General features: G+C 45.3%; 1 protein-coding gene across 1 annotated transcript in view; it reads left to right on the top strand.

The window, feature by feature from the left end:
- Positions 1–12309, top strand: part of ADGRD1 (adhesion G protein-coupled receptor D1) — a 328223-nt gene that overhangs the window by 155661 nt on the left and 160253 nt on the right. The window contains exon 15 of the mRNA XM_054996571.1: positions 9645–9718. Coding sequence (XP_054852546.1) covers positions 9645–9718 — 74 coding nt within the window. The remainder of the gene's footprint in view (positions 1–9644; positions 9719–12309) is intronic.

The raw sequence follows: 12309 nt of genomic DNA, 5'->3' as shown, positions 1-12309 counted from the left end.
TCAAATTTAGATCCACCCATGTACCCAGTCCCACTTCTGGTTAGCTCATTTAGTTTTTTAAAAAGAGTTTCTACCCTCTCGTCCCATTTAATTGCCCTATATATTATAACAAATAGAAACCATACCTAATATAGCAATGAAACAATAAAAACAAAACCTAGTGAATTTGGCAAAGAGGGAAGTCCATAACTTGGGTGCCACCATAGAAAAGGCCCTTTTGGGATAACCACCCTTGAGACCCTTGAAGGCAATGGAGCACTTGGAGAAAGGCCTCTGCAGATAATCTTAGTAGGCGGGCGAGATTGTACAGGGTCTTTCCGCATGTCCTTAAAGGGGCAGCCCACTCACCGAACGCTGGCAGCTTTCTCCCTTGACTCCAGATGTCTCCGTTTTCAAAATGGTTGCAGGATGTTTGACTTCTGTTTTTTTCCATGCCTTTTCTTGGAGCGCACTTACCTGCGGACCAAAAAAATGCCAAAAAACCCGGAAGCCAAACAGCCCGCAACCGTTTCGAAAACGGAGACATTTAGAGTCAAGAGGAAAAGCTGCCAGCGTTTGGTGAGTGAGCTGTCCCTTTAAGGATGTGTGGAAAGGGCCCAGGTGCAAGCAATCCTTACTTGATTTTTAAGTCAATACTGGCACTTTGAATTAAAATGGGAGCCCGTGAAGTTCCTGCAGACTTGGGGAAATGCAGTCCCAGTGGCTAGCCCCAGTCCCTAGTTTGGCTGCTGGACCAGATGAGATTGCTGAACAGTCTACAAAGACAGCCCCATGAGGAGTGCATGACACTAATCAAGGTTAGATTTACGTGTGTGGATAAAGAAGAGTAAACAGCAAAGCCAAGTGGTTTCAAGGATGCAGAGCTTGTGGTGGGGGGACATTCAAGGAATTTCGTTCAAGATGAGCAGCCAGGGTGAACTGCTGCATACAGAAGAGGATGCTTTTAATAGTTCAAATGCAGAGGTAAATTTCTGCAAGTGCAGCTTTTCTAATCTCTGCATGACAAATTGCATGTGTCATAATTGTCACTTCTACACAGTTGCTAAAAATACAAGAATCTTCCTCTGCTCTGCGTCCGGGTTGAGCAGCTGACTGTGTATCATTGTCTCTCCAAGTTGCAAACATTGCTTGTTTGTTGTTTATCTATCTCTGGTGGAAGAGAGTGCCCTCAAGTCAGAGTTGATTAATGGCGACCCCTGGTGGGGTTTTCATGGCAAGAGACTAACAGAGGCGGTTTGCCGTTGCCTGTCTGTGCAACCCTGCTCTGCGTTGGAGATCTCCCATTCAATTACTAACCAAGGCTGACCCTGCTTAGCTTCTAAGATCTGATGAGATCAGGCTCACCTGGCTATCCAGGTCAGGTCAGTGTGTATAATGCTTTATGGAGTTCAAGAAGAAGAAAAATATCTGGCCCATAGAGGAGTCTATTGGAAGGAAAGTTTTGCTACTAGCGCCATGGTTTTCTAAGTCTGTGTGTCAACCAGGGCTCATTTTGAGGGGGATGCACAGGAATGCAGTTCCGGTAGTTCTCCAAAAAGGTCACATGTCAGGCCCCGCCCAACTGATTTTTGGCCATTTTGGGCCCATTTCGGCCTGGATTGGGGCCGAAATGGCCCAATTCGGGCCCAAAATGGCCAGGATCAGGCCCCAAACAGCCGGGATTTGTCCCGAAATGGCCAGGATTGGGCCTCTGACGGGTGGTGGATCACTCTCCCACTCAGCAGCAGCCCAGTCCTGACCATTTTGGGCTCCTTTTTGGCCATTTTCAGCCCCTTTTCGCCATTTTGGGCCCAATTTTGGCCAATCCTGTATGGCCAGGATTTGGTCCAAAACAGCCAGGATAGGTGATGTCAGGAGGAGGGGCATATGCAAATCAGTTATGCTAATGACACACTTCCAGTGATTGCCAAGGGAGCATGGCATATGCAAATGAACTGTGCTAATGAGTTACGCTAATGAGTTCCTGCGGCTCTTTTTCTATGAAATGACCCCTGGTATCAACCATAACCTCAAAGAAGAGGTCCGCAAAATACTGCTTTAGATGCTTTAGATGTAGTTCCCAAAGTATTCATTTATTTTGTGCTTTGCCTTTTTTTGCAAAGGCTTTAGGGAGGCTGGAGTCAAATGAGCTCAGAGTGGACCAGTATGTTTCAGGGTGTGACCGGAATCTGTCCTCAGCAAATGCCGTGGACGTTTCTTGGATACTCTCTTATCCATGAGTTTACCCTAAAAGGATACTGGATGGCATATCCTCAGATCAGATGCAACAGCAGTGCCTCTCAAGTCAACAACATGGGCTTAAAGAGAGGCTTCACGCCATTTATATATCTGCTTATCATCTTCTACCATTTCCTCTCTCCCTATTGGCATTTGAAGAATCCGACAACTTTATGGTCAAAGATGGGTTTGTTTTCACGCAGAACGATTCATTTTCTTCTTGTCTGCCAAGGACTTTCACCGAAAGGGTAGAAAGTACAGCTGCATTTTGTATTTTTGAAAAAAAAAAGGGGGGGGGCAGCAGGGATTAACTAAGATACATAATGAAAATGCATCCTTGCTGATCTTGATTTCCAAATTTTTGTTTTTAAATTATGTTTATTTCAGAGGGTTATGCAATCAGGCAATTATTGGTACCCCCCTGTACTAAATCACACTTTTGAAAGAAATTACTCCTTCGAGAGCTATATGGCTCTGACTTTAATGGCCCAGGCTGCCCTGATCTCATTAGATCATGGAAGCTAAGCAGTGTCTGCCCTGGTTACTACTTGGATGGGAGACCACCAAGGAAATCCAGGGTATTTATAGTAAAGAGTCCAGTAGCTGTAAGACTAACCAACTTAACTGTAGCATAAGCTTTTGAGAACCACAGCTCTCTTCATCAGAAGAGAACTGTGGTTCTCAGAAGCTTATGCATCTGAAGAAGAGAGCTGTGGTTCTCAAAACCTTATGCTACAATAAAGCTGGTTAGTCTTAAAGGTACTACTGGACTCTTTACCGTTTTGCAATTACAAACTAACTCCTCTGGATCTACGACCAGGGTCTTTATGCAGAGGCAGGCAATGGGAAACCACCTCTGTTCATTTTTTCCCCTCAAAAAACTGGCCGGATTGCCCTATATCAGCTCTGACTTGACAGCACTTTTCACTGCCACAGCTGAATGTCTGAATCGCAATCTTGAATGCATAGAATGCTTCCAAGTGGCTTTTTAAAAGAGATTGTAGTTATGATTAATATTGCATTCTGTCATGTTAACAATATATATAAAAAGCTATAGTTAGAATATAATTGGGTTCATAGCTAGGGATATTTCTCCCACAAAGCCACTGAAGGAGGAACCTGGGACAGCATAGGGGTGAGGTGTCATCGTGGCGGTGGTGCAAGATTGAAATGCAGAGGTCAGCAGCCATTTCTAGGAGTTGTATGCTTTTCAAAAATTACATAATTTTGGATCTGGATTTCAGGTACGGCACTGGTTTTGTTATCTTGATTTTTCAGAAGTATTTATCAAGATGGGTAGCTCTGTTAATCTGTCTGTAGCAGTAGAAAAAAGCAAGAGTCCAGTAGAACCTATAAGACTAATCAAATTGGTGGTAGGGTATGAGCTTTCGTGAGTCACAGTTGAAGTATCTGAAGAAGTGAGCTGTGATTCATGAGAGTTCATACCCTACCACAAGTTTTGTTAGTCTTATAGGTGCTACTGAACTCTTGCTCTTTTCTACTGTTTCAGAAGTATTGTTACCAGTTCAGGATTTAGGGGAGTATTTTTGAGAGGTCCTGGAAATCTGTGAACGTTATTTTATCATCCCCCCTAACCGAGTTGGTCGCCCGTCCAAATACATTAAAGCAATTAAAACCAGAGCTAAAAACATACAAAAACATAAAAACAGCAGTTTAAAAATTTAAAACAATTAAAAACATTGGTTGGGAAGGAGGGATTATCAAGGGAACGCCAAATAAAACAAAGAAGTCTTCACCTGCTGGCTGAAGATGGAACAGAAGGGGACAGATAAATATCCCTGGGGAGAGCGTTCCAGGGTTTTGGTGCCCCAACTGAGAAGACCCTCCAGGTTGCCACCTGCCTAATATCAGAAGGTGGGATACCCGAGGCAAGGCCTGTGAAGATGACTGGAGTGGTTGGGTAGATTCATAAGAGAGTAGAGGTCCTTCAGATATGTTGGTTCCAAACTATTTAAAGCTCAACACCAGCAGTGCACTTTCAATTGTGCCCAGAAATTTTCTAGGAGTCAGTGTAGGTTGGCCAAGACTGGAGTGATATGGTGCCTACGACCCACACCAGTCAACACCTGGCAGCAGCATTCTGTACCTGCTGGAATTTCTGAACCCTTCTCAAGGACAGCCCTATGCAGAGCACATTGTAGTAATCTGATCTAAATGTAACTGGGGCATGCACCAGATCTTTTCTGCCCAGGAAAGGTCTTGGCTGGCTACCCAAAGCTGGTAAAAGGCACTCCTTGCCACAGTTGTCATCTGCTTATCCAGCAGCAGGGCTGAGTCCAAGACCACCCCCAAACTATGGACCTGTTCCTTTAAGGGGAGTGCAACCCACCTTGAATTGGTAACACCTTCCATTAGTGTTGCCAACCTCCAGGGGGTGGCTGGAGATCTCCCAGAATTACAACTGATCTCTAGGCCATAGAGATCAGTTCTGCTGGAGAAAATGGCTGCTTTGGAGGGTGAACAATATGGCATTTTACCTTGCTGTGGTCCCTCCCTTCCCCAAACTCTGCCCTCTCCAGACTATCTGGACCTGGCAATCCAACCTGGACCTGGCAATCCAAATCCGGACCTGGCAATCCAACCACATCTGGACCTGGCAATCCAACCTTCCATCCTGGGTCAGGCCTACCACTCACCAGTAGCACTTCTGTCTTGTCTGGATTAAGTTTCAGTTTGTTAATCCGCATCCACTCCAAAACTACCTCTAGAGTTTCCTGGGATCAACAGGAAGTGCGAGACAGAGCTCTGTCATTCACATATGGGGGACAACTCAGCCCAAATTTCTGGATGCCCTCACCCAGCAGTAGCATGTAGATGCTAAAGAACACAGAGGACAAGATGGAACCTTGTGGGACCTCAAAGGCCAAGAGTCTGACCAGCATTCCCCCAGTACCAACTTCTGAAACCTGCCCTCCAAGTAGGACTACTGCAGAATGGTGCCTTCCAATCCCAACCTGTAAATGCAGTCTAGAAGGATACCAAGATTGATGGTATCAGACGCTGCTGAGAAGTCCTGGAGAATCAACAGCAGCACAGGTCACTCACCAGGGTAACCAAGGCTGTTTCAGTCCCATAGCCAAGCTTAGAAACAGATTTGCCTCATCCAGGAAAGCTTGAAGTTGTCCAGCCAATCTACTGCTTCTAAACACAAAAACGTCATTAAGTATCATGGCTGCTAAGGTTCCTCTGATAGATCATTCCTCCATGAACTCGTCAAATCCTTTTTCAAAGCTCTTTGCCACTCGCACATCTTGTGGCAGCAAATCCCACAAGTTAATTTTGCCTTGAAAAGATGAGCTTCATGTCCTTCAAGAGACTCTAGATTCTGTTCTTTCACAATACTCTCTTATTTCACTGAACATCTTGGTTTATATTTCTGATCTCTCCGTCTCTCAAAGCAAGTTATTCTAAAATAAAGGCTTACAGGAGATATTCTGGCTAGTTAACAGAAGCATAGGATGTTAGGGTTTGTTCTTTTCTAGGAGAAGGAAGAGTCTTTACAAAATACAGAACAGAAAGGTGGGGTAGGAACAGTTTGATAAAGAAGCTTATCTGTTGTACGGTAGCAACGCAGGATACTGGAGAATGGAATCCAACTGTGTATCTGTTGGCAGAGAAAGGGAGTTATTTATCAGCCGATGCAGAGATGACTCTGCTGCTGGTACCTGGCTCTTCCTTCTTTGGTCTTGTGAGAGACAAGAAGGAAATTGGCACCAGGGGGTTCCTGTAAGTTCTTTGGTTTCAGCACCCAGTGAATTCTCTGTCTCAGATGAGAAATATTTCTTTCCCATATTACCGGGTACCACTTTCAGCTCCTTGTTGCAATGATCAGCGAGGCTAGGAATTTGTCAGACATGCCTTCATTTTGATGATTTATGAAAAGAAAGCAAAAAACTCGCTACGACTCAAAGGACGGTTCCCGAATGTTTCTGGGATGTCAGATTTCAATGCAGAATCATGGAACTGATTATACTGATGACAAATTCTCAGCACGCCCTTCAGCATTAGACGGATGGAAACAGGTTATTTCAAAGCCTATAGGAAAAGGCACGATTGCCACACCAACAAAAGATACTTACCCTGGCACAGAGCATTTTTGTTTTACAAAAGGATGGCGGGCCTGTATCTGTTATTTGCACCAGATTCAAAAGGTTCTTCCAGTATCTCAAAAGTTTTTGCAAATGGAGAACCATGTTTTGTGTGTGTGTGTGTGTGTGTGTGTGTGTGTGTGTGTGGAGGACGCCATCCTTATTGTCATTTTGAGGAAGGCCGATCTACGGTATGTCTGTGAAAGAGGAGCACTTAGAAAACGCTCCGAACTTGGAAATCCCACAAGATACTTTCACAAGCTATACTTTTTGCTCTTCCATATCTCCCTCCTCCTCCAGAAGCAACCTCCCAGTGGCCCATCCGAGATGGTCCCTGGAACTGCTCAGTGGAGCTCCACGGAGAACCACGGTTTCCTGTTTACCCCCACCTCTGGTGTTTTGGGGTGACTCATGCTCAAAGGCCAAGGTTGAACATACATCACTTCCATCTCCATGAAACTCATCAGGAGCATGGGGCAGAGTTTGCTGCCACAGTTATACTCCCCACTTGCAGGGCTGAGCACTGGGTAGGCCTGTGTCTAGCCTGGCACATCGTTGCTTGCTGCTCGCACTGGCTCCTGCAGAGGTCTGTCTACCATCACCTGGGTAGGCAATAGGCCTGATATGGGTTTTCATACACTTTCTGCTGTGCCACACTGAACAAGTGCCTTCATTGCGGAAGGAAAAGGTTGGAGTGCAGATGTCCACAGCAAGATCAACTTCTGGATGGGAGTTTGGGTTGCCAGTTCCGGGTTGCGAAATGCCTGGAGATTTTGGGGGTGGTGCCTGGCGAGGGTCGGATTTTGGGAGGGGATGGATCTTACTGAGGTATAATGCCATAGAGTCCACATGGGCTGCATGTGGTTGGACTCCTTGTACAACATCTTTATGAACATCGTGTGAGGCACCTGCAAGGATAAAAAGACAAAAGCAGATGGATTTTATTTTGACTCATACTTACCATTCTTCTTCACCCATGGAGATCTTGCCTTGTTCATAGAAGAAACGGAACGGGGCACGCAGTTCCCTGTGGCAATTGGACTATTGGGAAATGATAAATGTATTATGCATGTAATAAGCTAACATATTTGCACTGTTTGCACATTGGACAAATTTGTATATAACACTGCTGTAACTTTGCATAAATGTTGAGACTATTTTTGTGAATATCCGGGTGGTTTTCCACTTTGTGCTTTTCTGGTTTGAACCGGCTATTGGGCTTGTTGTTTTGTATACCTCCTGGAGGTTGGCAACCCAAATGGGAGTGTACCCTCTGCATACCTCCTGAACAGCACAATTTATTTCCAGTGGCACCTTGGAGACTAGGAGGTTTCCAGGATATAATCTTTCGAGAGTCAAAGCTCCCTTCCTCAGATGCTACTGGACTCAAATCCTGCTGTTCTACTGCAGACCAACACGACGACCCACCTGAAACTATACTGAATGAAATGTCAGCTGTAAATGGAAATACAATGTTGTCAGAGGATGGTTGTGAATGCCGATGCATTTATTCATTATGTTTTTATTGTGCTATTCAGCCCAAAACTGGCTCCCAAAGTGCCTCACAGGAGTCAAAAGCCTATATAAATGGAAATTAAAATGGAACATTGGCAGGAGATTTTTAGTGGGGTGAGATCCAGGCGCGACAGAGGTGTGCCTGTCTGTCCTTTGACGGCCCCAGTGGTAGTTCATAATACGATAATGTTTTTATGTTCTCCATTAGCATTGTGCAATTATTTTCTTTTGTGGCCCGCGACAAAGAGGAAAGCTGCTGAGGCTGGCCGTTAAGATCTTATTCCGTAGTCATCGACTGCCCAAAGTCAGGTCAGGGGAGGCTACCCGTCCATCATTCCCGATAGATGATCCCATCTGATCCAGTGCTTAGAATGCTACAGGTTATACTTTACTGAATGAAGCAAGTCTTCTGAAATGATCCCAATGAGCGAGCCGAATAAGGGATTTTTTTTTTTAAATCATGCTATTTCTGCCCCCCCCCCCCCCAAAAATCTGGTGCTTGATGCAGTTCACACTCTTCATGTTCCAGTTTGTGTGATGGAGAGGTGGGTGTGCAGCCACAAGGCTGCCAAGAAGGGAAAGACTAGGGGCAACGCTATTGCAGGGGCCCTGGTCACCTTGGGCCGGGGGGGCGGGGTCTCTCACAAAGCCAGGCAATTTATTTATTTTATTTGGATTTCTATTCCGCCCTGCCTACGAAGGGCTCAGGGCGGATTACAACATATTAAAACACATCAATTTATACAGTTAAAAACCATGGCTAGATTGATAAAAAACATAGTACATTATAACATAGATATTTCACATATAAAAATATGTGAAAGTCATGTGATTTGTTTCCCCGTATGCTCTTTGGGTTGGATCTGGGTGGTGTAAGGCGAGACAAAGGGAATCTTTGTCAGGAGTGGGGAAATGGTGGCTATCGGCGCCACTCCTTTCCTATAGGCACAGGATGTAAGATAAGGTAAGAGTTCATTTAGATGGCCAAAATCTGACATCGTTGTCCCACCCCCATGGGAGGGGTGTGTGGGGAAAAATCAAGCAAATCTGATTTACACATCTCTAGGGCTAACACCCCCTTCATTTATTACATTATGTGTATGTTCACTCTTCTTCCATGTAGATTGAAGTGAAACCTTGTAAGCAGGGCTTTTTTCTGGGAAAAGAAGTGGAGGAACTCAGTGGTAGAACTCAGGACCGCACAACGATGTCACTTTGGGTCAGCTGGAACAAGGGGGGAGTTTTTTAAAGTTTAAATCGTCCTTGGTGAAAATGGTCACATGGCTGGTGGCCCCGCCCCCTGATCTCCAGACAGAGGAGAGTTGAGATTACCCTCTGGCGTGGGGGGCAATCTCAACTCTCTTCTGTCTGGAGATCGGGGGGCGGGGCCACCAGCCTTGTGACCAATTTCAAGAGGTGCCGGAACTCCGTTCCACTGTGTTCCCGCTGAAAAAAAGTCCTACTTGTACGTATGCAAAGGAATTCACTGCCTTTGGCCTTTTTTGCGTGGACAATTTTTGCCAGTTTGGGCCCTATACCCGTTCAAGTTTTCTTCCAAGTTCCGGCCGATTAAGTCGCCCTTTGGATTTCAATGTGGCGTTTCACGGGTTCTCTTCTGAATTTTCTGCCTGTACAGGAAAAGCACAGGGCACTTCTTATATTCTTTTGAGACTTTGCCAAGAACCCTAAAAAAATGGGGGTGAGTGGTGGAGATGGGCAGAATGTACCGGTTTTTACTTGTGACATATTCTGGCGCCCTTATTGTACTCTATTTCTGAGACATCTTTCTTTCTTTCATTTCAGACTGCTCACCAGTACAGCCAAGCGGTGAACAAAAGCAACCGAGTGCAACTTTACTGTGCTTTTTTGGATTACAGGTACGTGACACAGTTATGAATGAATTCCTTTTGAAGCATTTGAACAAAGAATGGAATTTTTTTTAATGGATACAGTAACAGACCCACCCGCCTCTTCCCTAATGGATCCATGGGAATAGTCAAAATAATGAAATCATAATAAACTGGAAACAGCTTACTAGTCCATTATTAATCTAAAAAAAGGGGGTTTACATTCTTACATCTGGATAAAAGGAAGGCTGGAACACATTTCTGATAAAACTATAAATCTCATCATACTTTGGAATAACTCCGTTCCCACACTTGGGCTGAATTTTGGGACAAAACTGACGTTAATAGTCAAGAAGGGCCAGAATTTATTGTTAAAAGGGAAAGATGAAAGTTACAATTTTTGGATCAATAAACAAATGTTTTGGTTTGACTCTTGCTGGATCGTCAAAGACTTGTGCAAAACTTCTCTGGGAAATTATGCAGGCCTTTTCTCATTCCTGATTAGGGTTGCCAGCTCCAAGTTGGGAAATTCCTGGAGATCTGGGGGGATGAAACCTGGAGAAACCTGGAGAAAGTGGGGTTTGAGGAGGGAAAAGTCCTTGGCATGGCATAATTCCATAGAGTCCATCCCCCAAAGTAACCATTTTCTCCAGGGGAACTGATCTCTCTGGCCTGGAGACCAGTTGTAATTCCCGGAGATCTCCAGCCACTACCTGGAGGCTGGCAACCCTATTCCCAATTACTAAATCTGGGCAAACTAATTTGTTTATTATACCTATCAAGCAATTGTTTTAGGCAAGTAACTGTTGGATTGTTCACCAGGTGCTTTGTGTCTGCTCTTGGTGACTAATGCTGCAAAGGATCAGAGGACGTGTTTTTTTTTTAAAAACGTAACTAGTTGCTCATGCCAGGTTTTCACAGACCACAGCAAAGCTTGCTGGGGAGAAAGGGAAGCAATCATGTCAGTCATAAGTGTGACTTTCGCTACTTATACTTAACCGTGTTATGCCTCGCCACCCCTTTAGATGGTAATATGCAAAGCGTAAAATAAACAAGCAAAGCGTAAAATAAACATGCAACCAGCTTATCTCATCCCATCCCACCATCTCTACAAATAAACACACATGCTGCAAACTGATTCTACACATATTTACCTAAGTAATTCTCACTGCGCTCAATGGGGTATGCCAGTTGCAGCCTGCATTTGCTCTCCCACCCCGCTGTGCCTGTGAACTGGGGCCTTGATCGGCCATCCTGAAGTCCTGGCGGTGCCACTGGAGGGTAACATACACGGTGCTTTTCTCTCCCACCTACAAGGGTGGGGGGAGCTGGGAATCCACAGCGGCTAATGGCCCAAACAGGCACTGAGTGGCATGTCTGGTCAAAGCCTGGGCAATTATACAATATGGCAAGTCTAGACTTTTCAAAATCCTTTGCTTGAATTGCTACAGATGTTTCAACCCCCCCCCCCCCACACACACACAGAGCAAAAGTAAGTGTCAGGCCCTCTTGCACTGGTAACCTTGGCTATTGTATTTTTAATACTAGATGAATTCTCAGTGCTTTAGGCAGATGCCCAGGAGGCAGGAAAACAGATAAACCTTCTCTTGGGAGCAATTTCTATTTCTCTCATGTTGTCATGGAAGCAGCTGTCTTACTGTCACTTACAGTGCAATCCTAAACAGAGTACAGCAACGTAGGCCCATTGATGTCAATGGGCTTAGACTGGAGTAACTCTGTTTAGGATTGCACTGACAGTGACTAAGCACCTGTACATAGGAGGTCCAAGGTTCAATTGTTGGCCGCTTGATAAGGCTTTTTATAGGGTTGCCGACTCCAGTTAGGGTAATTCCTAGAGATTTGAGGCCGTGTCGGGGGAGAGCAGAATTTGGGGACATGAGGGGGCTCCAGTGAGGATGTTATGCCATAGATTTCACCCTTCAAAACTGCCATTCCCCCCAGGAGAACTGCTTTTTCTTGTCTGGAGATCAGTCGTAGTTCTGGCAGGACTCCTGGACTCAGCTGGAGGTTGGCAACCCGAGCTTTCCAGGAGCCATGTCGGAGAAAAGCTCCAACAAAGAGCCAGTGGTCAGCACTGGGTGAAATGGACCCATGTTTTAACCCAGCATAAGGCAGCTCTGAATGTTTTTAGTATCTTTTTTTCTAGCTCTTATGAGGGCCCGTGGCGCGGAGTGGTAAGCGGCAGTACTGCAGCCCAAGCTCTGCTCACGACGTCCCCCCATGGGTCAGTAATGACTCGGTGCTTGCACAGGGGGCTACCTTTACCTTTATGAGGGCCGAGAAAAGGAGGAGCAGATAAATTCTGGTATAAACCATGCATGAGAACAAGTGATGCGGATAGCGTTCCTGCCGTATGCTGCCGGTCTCAGAAATGCAAGAGAGGATAGAGCAGGAGGCAGGCGAGGGCCTCTCTACATGGAGCCTTAGGAAGATGGACGAAAGGATTGGCAGATTATAACAGCAGGATCACATATTCGGTGCTGGGTATGAGCTCCACATCGTGAGAAACTTGGCAGCATCGCATTGGGGGCTAATTTACACTGTGAAAAATTGCAATTCTTGCACCCGCACCACTCTTTGGAAGACAGAGGGGTCCCCCG

Source organism: Eublepharis macularius, chromosome 13 (genome assembly GCF_028583425.1).
Source record: "Eublepharis macularius isolate TG4126 chromosome 13, MPM_Emac_v1.0, whole genome shotgun sequence".
Taxonomy (NCBI): Eukaryota; Metazoa; Chordata; class Lepidosauria; order Squamata; family Eublepharidae; genus Eublepharis; species Eublepharis macularius.
Note: the sequence above shows the minus strand (reverse complement) of the source record. Positions and strands in the feature narration are given on the sequence as shown.